Source organism: Sylvia atricapilla, chromosome 6, assembly GCF_009819655.1.
Source record: "Sylvia atricapilla isolate bSylAtr1 chromosome 6, bSylAtr1.pri, whole genome shotgun sequence".
Lineage (NCBI taxonomy): Eukaryota > Metazoa > Chordata > Aves > Passeriformes > Sylviidae > Sylvia > Sylvia atricapilla.
This window is the reverse complement of record NC_089145.1, coordinates 7,927,994-7,940,166: the sequence shown is the minus strand read 5'-3', so window position 1 is coordinate 7,940,166 and position 12,173 is coordinate 7,927,994. Positions and strand designations below refer to the sequence as shown.

The 12,173-nt window shown below is 40.7% G+C and overlaps 1 protein-coding gene across 2 annotated transcripts in view; it reads left to right on the top strand.

Annotated features, from left to right (window-relative positions):
* The window catches only part of GALNT18 (polypeptide N-acetylgalactosaminyltransferase 18), a 214,084-nt gene extending 210,373 nt beyond the window's left edge, over positions 1-3,711 (top strand). For both annotated transcript variants that reach the window (XM_066320557.1, XM_066320558.1), the window contains one exon: positions 3,522-3,711. In XM_066320557.1, the coding sequence (XP_066176654.1) occupies positions 3,522-3,668 (147 nt within the window). In that variant the 3' untranslated portion in view covers positions 3,669-3,711. The remainder of the gene's footprint in view (positions 1-3,521) is intronic.
* The last annotated feature ends 8,462 nt before the right edge of the window (positions 3,712-12,173 follow it).

Sequence of the window (12,173 nt, the reverse complement as noted above, 5' to 3'; positions counted from 1 at the left end):
AACTTAAGGGACACCTTTGCCTGCATTTGGCTCTAAGGTTCCTAAGGATGATGACAGACTTCCAAAACCATTCAGGAATGCTGTAATTTGGAGGCTGAGCCAGTTAGAGGAGTAAAATAAAGTGTTAGCTTTTGATGCCTCAGTCCTGCTTGCTCAGTTTTTTCACTGCAGTTACTCAGGTCGAGTTCTTTAATGCTTACACAGCTCACTAGTTCAGGCCTTGCAACCTGCATTAGGTGTCCTGTCACTAACCCAGAGCTGACGGGACAATCCCACTGTCCCAGGCTTGTATTGGGCATATAAAAGAGTGAAATGAACACAGCTAAGTAGAAAAAAAAATAACAGGAATTTTTAAGTAAGCACCATACAAACCTTCCTCCCCTTACTTCAGAGCAGTTCTGTCCTTTATATGGCTGCTGAAAGCATCTAAAGCTGTGTACACTCTCTGAGGGCTGAAGCAGTGGCTCTGCACAGACCTCACATCTCTTACAAACAGAACAGCTTAGCTCCTAAAGGCCTTGAGCCTTCCCGTTTCTCTTTGGTGGTTGAAAAAAGCACATCTTGCTAGAAGCTTCTGTGCTCTCTACAACACTGAATTCACACATATTAGCCACTATTTAACTTTGGTGTCTCTTTTCTATTCCATACAGCAGCTCCAATGCACTCTGCAGGGTGGCTTTCAGTAGCCAACACAGAGCACTTTCCACACATCAAAAAGAGCTTCCTTGGCTTTTTTATCTCCCAGTTCACTTGTTTCTGTTAAATAAAAGCCAGATTTCACATGAGGGCACATCAGAAGGAGTGAAGGAGTGTGAGGGGACTCTTCATATATATATGCTTTTTTGGTTGCTTGCTTGTTTTCTTTGCCATAGGAGTACACTTCGTTTGTGTAGCTGCCTATATTAATGTGTTTCTCACAAATACATTTACTGTAACACCTAGGCCTGCTCCACAAAATTTAGAAAAAAGGAAAGAGTGTTGTCTCCACTGTGAACATCCTCCTTCCTCCACCCCCAGATCCACAAGGCATTTGGGCCCATTCAAGTGAAAGAAACCCTTGAGCACTGAAACAAATGGGAAGTAAGCAGAAAAATTCCAACTCTGCATGGCAGTCTTTAAGTCTTAAACACTGTGCCTTCCTTTACCTGACAGAGTTGCCAGTGCCATACTCCACAAAGAAATGGAGAGAGGGAATTCTGTTCCTCTCCTTTTGCCTTATGATATATTTTCATTTTATCTCCTTATGATGAAAATAAGTAAGTTAGAAATGACAGGAGAAGCCTAAGAGTACCATCCACAGAGTCAGATCCCGTGTCCAGAAATCAGGCAAGTAATGCACCCAACCAAGTTAGATTTCTAACAAAAAGTGGGACAGCTTTCCTCAGCTTTCAGTGCAGGATCTGAGCTGAGAGTGTCCCAAGCATTGAAAGTCGGATGAGAGACAACCAAGAAATGAAAGATACAAAACTAGTTTACCTAACTAACAGCAACACAAAACACCTCCAGCATCAGTTGAAAAAACAAGGAAGTTAATCTCCATTTTGGGTTTAGGCAGAAACACTTGTAAGGTGTAATTCCCAATTCCTAGCCTAAGCCAAGAAAGCTGACCCTGGGAGCCGTGCAACGCGGAGTCTATGCAGTGGAAAACCACACTCCACAGCTTTCATCAGGAATAAAAATATCATGTTGTTCTAGAAGAAAATAAGATAACTGTTCCTTTCACAATGAGAAAATACCCATTTACCTCAGAGTTATGTAAGTGAATAACCTAGTTCAGAGCTCATGAAATTAACTTGGAGGAAAATAAAAATAATCAACCTCAATACAATGATTTCCAGAAGGCCAAATAACCGAGGGAGTGGGGGAATGAGAATAGTGGGGTGGGGATGTAGGGTGAGTGTGTAGGATAAGAGAAGAAATGGCATATAATATAGCTTTGACAGAATTTTCATCCTAGTTTCTTCAAATTTCTTGCATGTCATGCAGTGTTATTGCTTTTGGATAGTTTGGAGTTTATGCTCCCACCAGACAGCCAAATTTAACTACTGTTATTAATAGAAATGTCAATAACAGTTGTACAGCAGTGGGAAAATACAGTTCACTCAGCATTTCATTATGGAGGTGTATTAAAATGCCTCTGCAAGCCTGTCTGCCTAGCAAAGTGATCAGTGGAAATTGTATCAAGGCTGCACATAGACCTACCAGGAGGATTCATGGGAGCCACAGGTTTTGAAGTTCTGTGGATTATTCTAGAAATGGTCCCTCCTACCCAAAGCTGTTTTTAAAGTGTGGAGCTTTCAAATATAATTCTGTGCTTCATTAGCCAGGCCCAAAATACTATTTTAGAATTCATGTCTTAGAGAAAGTTCTTGCTGAGCATTGCTGGTGGGGTAGGAGAGGACCCTCAGCCACCTGTTGGAATGAAGCAGAGCCTGTGCTGAATGGCACAAGCTGCCCTTGTCTGGGGAACAGCCTGCTCTGTGGGGTTTGTGCCAATATCCTTGTGATTATAACAGAAATCCATCCCAGATTATAAGGCAAGGTGTAACACAGACTTGAACAAAACTGTGAGGTGGAGGGGTTTTTGTATGAAATTGGAGGTTTGGGTTTTTTATAGCAATTATTTTTTCCCGTGGTACATACAAGCAATTTAGATGCTTCTGCTCTCTCTATACTTCAAGTGTACTAATCTAATTCTTTGATTTGCGGATTAGGCCAGTAATTCTCTACACAAGGTCAAGGTACTTTAGAGAAAGCCACTTTCAGACTTCTGTGCAATTACTCTACTCTGTGTATCTCCATGTATCTTGGAAGAAACCTCCCAGACGCTGATGTGCACAAGTTATCTGTTGCCTTCCATAGATAGGAGAGAGGAGGAAAGAACCAACTGAAAACAGATTTAAAGAGGGGAAAATGTAATTTATGTCACCTGCATGACAATTTAATTGTAACTGAGGTCTATAGCTGTCTGTGGTAGCAGTGACTTAAAGCTTGATGCAACTCAAAAGTGAAAGCAGGGCTTTAATAAGGTAGCATTAAGCTGGGAATTGAACAGAATCAATACTGAAGATTAGCAACAAAAGATTATAAAAGACATTTCAGTATTCAGGGAATAAACTTTTTATCCTTTATACTGCATACCTTGGTTGTCTTTTCCCTTATTTTGGTGTTCAGAAGTGCAGCAGAGCCACAAAATCAGAGAACTGAAGCTAACAGGAAAGCTTTGGCTCATGGTTAAAATGTATGGCTAGAAACACAGCTCAATTCCAGAAATCCCATTTGCTGAAATGGAAACCAGGCAATTGAGACTATTGCAAACTGCATCAGAAATTAAACCCAGCCAGCGACAAAGGAACCTTCATTCCAAATCCAACGCTTTTCTTGCCTATAACTGGAAAGCTTTTCACAGTAGACAGGCACTGGAATGTTCTATAACTTGTATTACCCCACAGCAGCAATGTGACAAGATCAGTGTTTAACACAAACACTTCTTTTTCTTTTCTCCCCCAATATTTTTACAGGGAGGTCCTATCCAGAACCGAAAATCCAAGCGCTGCCTGGAATTGCAGGAGAACAGTGAAAACGAATTTGGATTTCAACTGGTCCTTCAGAAGTGCACTGGACAGCGCTGGTCCATAACAAATGTCCTGAGGAACTTGTCATCATAGCAGACTAAATTTTGTACCCATTTCTTTTGCTACTGTGTAGCAAGTACTGCATTGTCGCCTGCTGTACTGTAATCCTCCCGCTTCCCCCTCCCCCCAGTTCCTTCTTGCCCCTTTTTTTGTCTCTGGTTTGATTTTGTGAGTGTATGGAAATAGGGTTTGTGGGCTGGAAATAAGACCTTTTTATTTCACAATGATGTTTTCACGACATTTATAGAGACGCTGAATGACAGGTGACGGGTCGGCTATCCTAAAATATTTTACAACTGTAAATAGGAGGCAAATGGAGAATATTTATAACTCAAAATTTTATTGAATAAAAAAGTCCGAACACTATTACTGTCTAGCTGTCTCCATGGAAATCCATTTGGAAGTTAAGTGCTGGTTTCATTGCTTTTGTTAACCTGAGCCTGATCTCAGCATGCTACTGCAGAGCATCAGAATTCTCCAGACTTGTGATAAAAAGTTCTACCTGCACACCAATAGCTACAGTGAGAGAGGATTTTCTCCATTCTCCCTCTCCAGAGAGCTGTCTAGACCACTGTAGCCACCGGTGTGCAAATACAGGGGGAAGGTGTGGTGTGTGGAGGTGTATATAATATGCCCCCAAGTATTTTTTCTCTCCAGTACCACTTAGTAAAACCCCAGAGAGAACCCCTGGGCTCAAGTGAGGCAGAGAAGAGAATTTGTTAAAGAAGAAGGGGGAAAAAGCTACAAGAAAAAAGCAGCAGCTATTGGAAGAAAACTAAGATATAAACCCTGACATTTCGCAGTGGGTTGGCTTCTATTTCAGTGACTGAACTTTCCTTCCAATTCTTCATTGTTTTTACAACTTCTTTTTTTAAATGCACTTGTTCCCTGGGTACCACAGACTTGGGTAAAAATGGCTCCATCCAAGAGAAAAAGGTATGAATTCACTCTGCCTTTCTCCCTGCCTTGAAGGTGGTGTGAATACAATTCCATATCACTTCATCTAAGACTGGTGAGGAGAGAAAATTTGATAAGGTAAACCAGAACACCGGGATTACTAGAGTCTATTTCCAACTGCTTTTATTTGTATGCAAATTCCTTTCTCTTTTATTACTGTATTTGTTGGTTTTATTCTGTTTGCTACCTTAAGCAACAGTCCTAACCTTTTTTGGAGCTGGTTATGTGCCAGACTGTCTTTTGCAGACCAGCTTCACGTTCAGCATCAGCTCACAGCATTGCTTCCTGGGGCTGTTCAATAAGCCTTGGGGCACATTAATTACAGGTGTTCTAATTTCTGCTATATATATTTATCATATACATGGATGTATGGTTAACATACATCTGCTTCTCAAAGAGGAAAGCCCTGAGCCAACAACAGGAGAAAAGTCATAGACGTGGTGATGGGCTGAGCACTTGACCTTTGACTGGCTTCACACATCAAAATTGGAATTAGAATGCAGAGTCATTTTGAGCAGTGCCTAATCCAGCCATTCCAGATGAATGGGGAAGAAACAGCATGTTCAGACAGCAAAAACATGGAACACGTGCAGAGGAGCAAGAGACAAACTGAGCTTCCTTCCAGCAAAGACACCGAGGTGTCGGCGCATGGAGATGCAGCCATAAGGAAAAAACAAATGCTGTGGATCAAATCAGTCTCCTCTTGATTTCTCCAGGCTTGCTGCTCTGGGCCTTCACTTTTTGGCCTGGGGACGTTTTTATTTATGAGCACTAGAGGGAGATACCTGGCAAAGACTTGAAAGGAAGGTACTGAGCTCTGAGCTGCTATGTTTCATGCCAAAATCAGTATCCTGTGTCTAGAATCTGAAAACCACACCCCACTTAAGTGAACCACATCATGGTGCCAAACCACAGTGTCATAGAATGGTTTGGGTTGGAAGAGGCCTTAAAGATCTCTAGAACGCGCCCCTTGCCATGGGCAGCACACTTCCCACTCACCCAGGTCGCTCAAGCCCCATCCAGCCTGGCCTTGAACAGTCCCAGGGATGGGGCATCCATGTTCTCTGGATGGCCTGTGCCTCACCACCTTACCGCAATAACAAAATTCCTCCATGTATCCAACCTAAATTTCCCGTTTCAGTCTGAACCCATTGCTCCTTGTCCTAGCACCTGTGTTCTGTGCTGTCCAGCCCAGCCTCATTGCTCCACACCAGCTCCAGGGCTGCTGCTTCCCTTGGTTCCCATGGAGTCTGCACTCAGGAACACTTTCCTTCAGCAGCCTTACAGGGAATCCCTCAGTGGTGACTGTGGGTTTAAATTCTGCAATTCTAGTAACTACAGAAGAATTACCAGAATAAAAATTTGTGGTGGGAAACCCCATAAATCTTGACTTGAAACATTACTTTGTACTACAGCAATTTGGCTTTAGGTAAAATGCATGTTTTAGAATATACTTTTCCCATTTTTATGTGATAACATAATAAAAGGGAAAGGGGTTTAAATCTCTGGGTAAGACCACAAAATGGGTATACAGTAAAAATGAATGTACATAAGCATTTATATTCATGTGCTCTGAGACCTGAGGTCTCTGAACAGACTTTTCTTTGACAAGCCTCTCAGAGAACACAACAGCACAAGCAGAACTGAAGGACATGGCCACATTTCAGTGGACACCCTTGGTCATGAACTGCCTCATCACCACTTTCTTTTGCAGCTGTATAAAAATTACACAGATATAGGAGCACTGCCTCACACTGTAAAAGACAATCAAAAGTACCAAGTGAAAGATAAAACTCATCTTCACTTTTTGGAGAACTATAGAATCAAATTCAATCATCAGTTACCTCAAAAGGTAAAAAATATTCCCTGACAATAGTTGTTTGTATTTGGGTGTGTGTGTGATTGTTTTTAAGAGGAACAGTTAGCAAAGAATGCCATTCCAGAAGTCACATAACTCCTCAAACAGAGTCTGGTCAGAGATGAAGATAACCAGAAAGATCCAGTCATCCCCCTCATCCTCCTACTGCTTGACAACTATTCTCATATATTTTGATCAGTTTTTCTTGACAAATAACAACAGTACATCTGCCAACTGATGAGGATATACTGACAGTTAAAGTAAACATCCCATTTCAAGAAACCCTAAGCCTTCTTCCTGCAGTACTTGCTTAAATATTTATGGACAGCAAATATCTTTTCAGGTGTCATTCACTCATACCAGCCTATCACCTACAGTGCTTTCCCAAGACTGTAGGGTTTCCCAAGGTTTCCCACTGTGTGTCCTCTCCCCACATCAGCAAATGGGGCAAGACACCACCACCTAGGAGGAAAGAAGCGGTGCTGGTGACGTGAGGACAACATGCAGAAAAGAGCATCCACATCCTTAGAGGTGGCTTGGGTTTGGCTCGCATGAGAGATTCCTAGAAATACTTCTGGAAGTGGGGTGTACAGTCTTTAGAAAGATCCATGTTCTAGGAATTTATTCATTTATATGTTCATGCACTTATTTTTTACAAACCTAAGGGTATTCGGGGGCATGGATTACCAACACGGTATCTGCTCATCCCCAACTGGAACTCTGACAGGAGAATTCTAGATTATCCTTCCCTGCCTTTCCAAGTTTGCCAACATCTGCTGGGGAGTGACTGTGCAGAATACGGTTTAAGATTGTCCTCTTTTGCTGTGGAAGATGCTGAGAAAGAGGTTTTTTTGGTTTTGTCTTTCTGAAATATCAAAATGTCACCCTCCAACATCAGGCCTCCTGTGTCTTTTATAAACAGAAGTTAATCAGTCAAAACTAATCACTGAGCCTTTTTATATATGTTAATCAAGAGGTAGTTGCAAAAATGTTAATTAGCTGTCATATGTCATTTTATGCTGGGTAGCACTGAATACTTACTTAGCTGGAGATATAAAGGGAAACAGATTTTGTAAGGTCATACTTAAATAGATTGTACCATAATTTAGGCTTGCAGACCTAAATTATGTGTATTTGTGTGTATATATCTTTACATCATCAAATACATGTGAATTTATATATAAAACATAAGCATGCATGTACACAGACTGGTTACTTGACAACCACAACAAAAAAACCCCAAACATTAAAATGCACTTTATCCAACTACAGTCTTAAAGACATGCAGATAAGACACCAAAATGTCAGGTTTGGTTCACAATTACCTCACTGCTACACGGAACACCTTCAGCACTACATCTGTTTTTAAAGCTCATAATAAAAAGCAGGAACACATCATTCTATTTCAACACTTGCTCAAGTGAATGTTAAGTTTTCCCCAATAACTTCTCCAACCAGAATACAAAATAGCTGTGCTAACACAGAGGCTCAGGAGGCAATTATCAAGGCTTTTATCTAACAGTGTGTTCTCTACTGATTTTCTAAATTTCCCCCCTGCTACACACCTTCCTTTAAAAATACTTAAAAGTTGAGTCTCAGTTATGTCATTCATGGCTATATTCGAAACCAGCAAAGCAATGGATTTCTGTTTACTAACATTAGCTTGGCATTGTCAGGTGGAAGTGATTATTTTACCTGAATTCAATTCTGTGTAGTCTGAGGGGATTTTTGTGATAAACCATCTGAAACCTTTTTTTAGCACTACAAAAATATACTTTCCATGTTAATGTATTATTTCCAGCAAAGTAGCCTCATTTGAGGTGCATGTATGATGGGACAGAATATTTCAATGACAAGAATATCATCTTATGATAGGAAAACAACAAGCATATATTAGTTGCAAAAGGCCAAAGGGGCATGAAGTTTTCATTCAGCTTTTAAAAGGAAGGAGACTGAGTATTGTAAGTAAATTGGACCATAGTTTAGAAGGTGGTGACTGCTCAGACATGAAAGTATTGAGTTAAGTTCAGCCTTTAAACTCTGCTGACATTCTTGATCAGAAGTCTGTGTGGGTGGTAGTTTCTTGGGGTATTTTTAAAATAAACAATAGCAGGCAAAAATTTCAAAATACTGACCCTTTCTTACTCCTAGAGAACCAAAGCTCCTGTCAGCACCCACAAAGGATGTTGTGAGACTCAGCTTGTCATTTGGACTGATATTAATTTACCTTCTAAATCACTTGAAGGTATTTCACTTGAAGGTATTTCACACTTATTTCAGTGGGTTTTTTCCCCCTCTGTAACACCTGCTCTAGAACTGGCATACCAAGAGCTAACCTCAGGAAGATCTGCCCATTTTCTGCAAATGCAGGTAGGAAATACCTATATTTAAGTGCCCATAAGTGCCAGTTATTCTCGTACCAGTTGTGAATATTTTGCTGCAGATGACAAGTGCTCTCATTCCAATTCAAAACAAACCACCAAAGGCTACATTCTTCTTTTCCACATCTGTTAATAAGGGTGTTCTGTGCATTATATTTTTTGTGATGTGCCATTATTTTATAGCTTTCTATATTCTCCTAGATATTGTTCAGCCATATAACAAGAAGTATCACTTGTGTTAAATGCTCACAATTAAAGAGAGATAATCTAAAAATATGTCCCAAACATGTCGACAGGTCACCTTGAACAAGCAGTGACAGTCACAAAAAGGATCCCATGCGCAAAAAGGATCTTGCCAGCAAAATTGGATGCTGACACCTTTCTAAGCAGTAGAAAAAGTACAACACAAGCACTGCAAAGACAAGAATTAAAAGTTATCATATGGACAGTACTTTCCAAACCAGGTGTTGTGCTGTAAGCATTTTTGCTGACCATATCTCATCAGATCTGGCAGCCATTCAGCAGAGAGAGCTTCTTTTATTAAGAGATGAAGAAAGATCATCACATCAGAGGAGTGAATAACCTTGATTTTTACTGTTTCTCACATGCTTTGCTACTGAGCACTTTTTACCTGAGTACACATTACACGAGGGAAAAAAATACCACCAAACCACAAAACCTGTGTCAAAGATAACTTCAGATTTCTGGCAGGTATCACTTTTCTAATCTGTCTTACTTTCCTATTCTCAGAAAACAGAGTCCAAACTTCAGTTGAATTTCTTGGAAGGCACATTGGCTGGCTGTATGTAAGATTGCAGCTGAATGCAATGTGTGTCACCTCTGTTTTTCTAACCTGTGTATACTGTGCCTAGGCAATTAAATGTTAGATTTCTGTGTATTTAGCAATCAACAAAGTCAAAGAAAAAGCCTCTCTCGCACCTCAGTTCTTAGCAGAGAGACAGAGGTATTCAAAGTGTCAGTTCAGACTTGAACCAGTTCATATTTAAACCATTTTATTGTTCCATAGCATGACTTTCTCTTCTTGGTCTCACAATCAATAACTCCTGTCAAGGATGGCCAACTTAAATGATTCTTCTTGAAAGTAAAGCTTTCAGGTATTAAATCCTTGACTGAATTTTCCTGAGAGAGATTGAATCACATAGAGCTTTCATCATCTAGAAAGATCTGAAAACAATACTGTGTATCATATCTAAGCTCCCACAAGTCAAGTTTCACTGCAGTTCCAGAAGCCTGTCTGTTCACTTAGACTTTAGATTGTCTGTAGAAGTGGTCATTCACTTTATAGAAAACATTTGTGAAAGATTAATATTACCTGAGTCAAATTAGCTTGAGAGCCATCATCTTCTCTTGTATATGAGTTTCAGTGGGACCGCTTGCAGTGATGTGCTTTCCAGGAAGAATGTGGTTCTAAAAACCTGCCCCTTGATTATTAATTCCTTTGTGGCCTATTGATCCATCTGTTCTTTTACCCAACATAATGCTTTGTACTGTTAAGGGCACAGTAGAATCAGGAGATTATTAAATGAGTCAGAGGTACAGGAAAATCGAGTTTTCCAGCAGAATTTGCTGTGCCCAGTGTTTTACCCAGAAACAGCACCTGTATTACTCTTGCTTTTTAAAAACTGAGCAGAAATTCCTGTGGCATGAGTGATACTGCCAACAGTTTCCTGTGAAACAAGAATGGTTTACACAACACCTTTCTGACCCCTCTTGGTGCTCCACGGTTAAAATAATAACCACCACAAAAAACAGTGTAAAACAAAGTTAACAACTGTAAAAGGAAACAATGAACTGGTACAAACACATTGAGAAAAAAATGAGTTCAAGTCATAGTTTGGCTTGAGGCCAAACACAAGTTTGCAGGCGAGCTGCAGACAAGCATCCAAATGCAACCCTGATTTCACAACTGGAAGATGGGAAGATGCTGGATTTGAGGGACTACTCAAAGAGATAACACAAACCTTGCTGCAGAGTATTTTTATATTACTCACTAAGCACAGAGGCAACAGCTGCTGTGTGCCTCCTGTCAGGTATTTGGGTAGGATCACCAGACACTCAACAAATGACAGCCATCACCCTTCCCTGGGAGCAGCACACAGAGATTTGGCTACCAAGAGTGATGTGTAAAGCCCCTGGCTGCAAGCCTTCTGGGTACCCAGAGCTTTGGAAAATGGATGCTCTGTCTACATTTGTGGGCAGCCCTTGCTTCCCTCTTGCCTAGGAAAGGGTGAGGTTGACTTCAAACACGTTACCACAATCCTCATCCTTCTCCTTAGCAATGGGGCATTCTCAGTCTCCCATTCCTTCAGTCACATGCAGCTGAGCAAAAAGAGATTTATGCCTCTCCCAAACAGTACAACAGAAATACCAGAAAGATGCTGGAATAGTTGCCATAACAACTGCTTTTAACTGGAATAAGAGTAAGGAATACAATTTCTTTTTGTCCACAAACTAACAGTGTGTTCATTATTTCTAAGCAGACCCTTGCAAAGAGCTGAATTCTTTTAAAGCTGTTACCCTTGAGGATGTATTTTAGGTCTGCCTTTTACCCTTCAGAATAATAACAATTCTAATTAATGCCTTAGGTGCTGGTATATGCTTCTCCAACTTCCTGCCCACATATAAAGCCCAAGATTTTTTTCAACAAAATTACTGAAATAGAGATAACACCAGCTTGTTTGCAGAAAACATCACCTGTACTTCACAGCTAGTTTGAGTCCATGTTTGTCTTAAAGATAAGTTGTAATTCTAGCACAAGGCAACAGTGACCACAGAGATCAAAATATTTTTTCTTTACCTCATTACAAAATAGGCCTCAGTCTATGAAAAGGGGGCAGGGGCCGAATTTTACAAATGTTGTCATTTTTTAAGACTGCACTTTTCAGAGATTCAGTTGTTTCCAGTCCACTCTCCACAAACAGGGAAAGCTACCACACCAGCTGGTTTGGCCTGAAACACTTGTTGGAGACCAGGAAAGGAGAACCACGTACAGCTGTGGCTGCAGAGGCTTATAAAGGGCCAGAGACAGAAGAGAGAAGAGAAAAAGGGTTGTTGGCAAAGGCTGCAAGACACACAAGGGCTGACAAATCTGTGCTTCTAAGTGCAGCACACTGCATGAGATACACGGAGTGACAGATTCATAGATTGGAAAATGATTCACAATTCTTATGATGTCTTAAGTTTTAGCTTTCATATTTTTCACATTCTGTGCTGCCCAGGGGTGCAGTTCTGAGCCTCATATTCACAGAGCTGAGCTGTGAGCTCTCTTCACAGAGCAGGGAGACAAAACAAATCCTTTCCCTGCTGGAGACCAAGGACAAC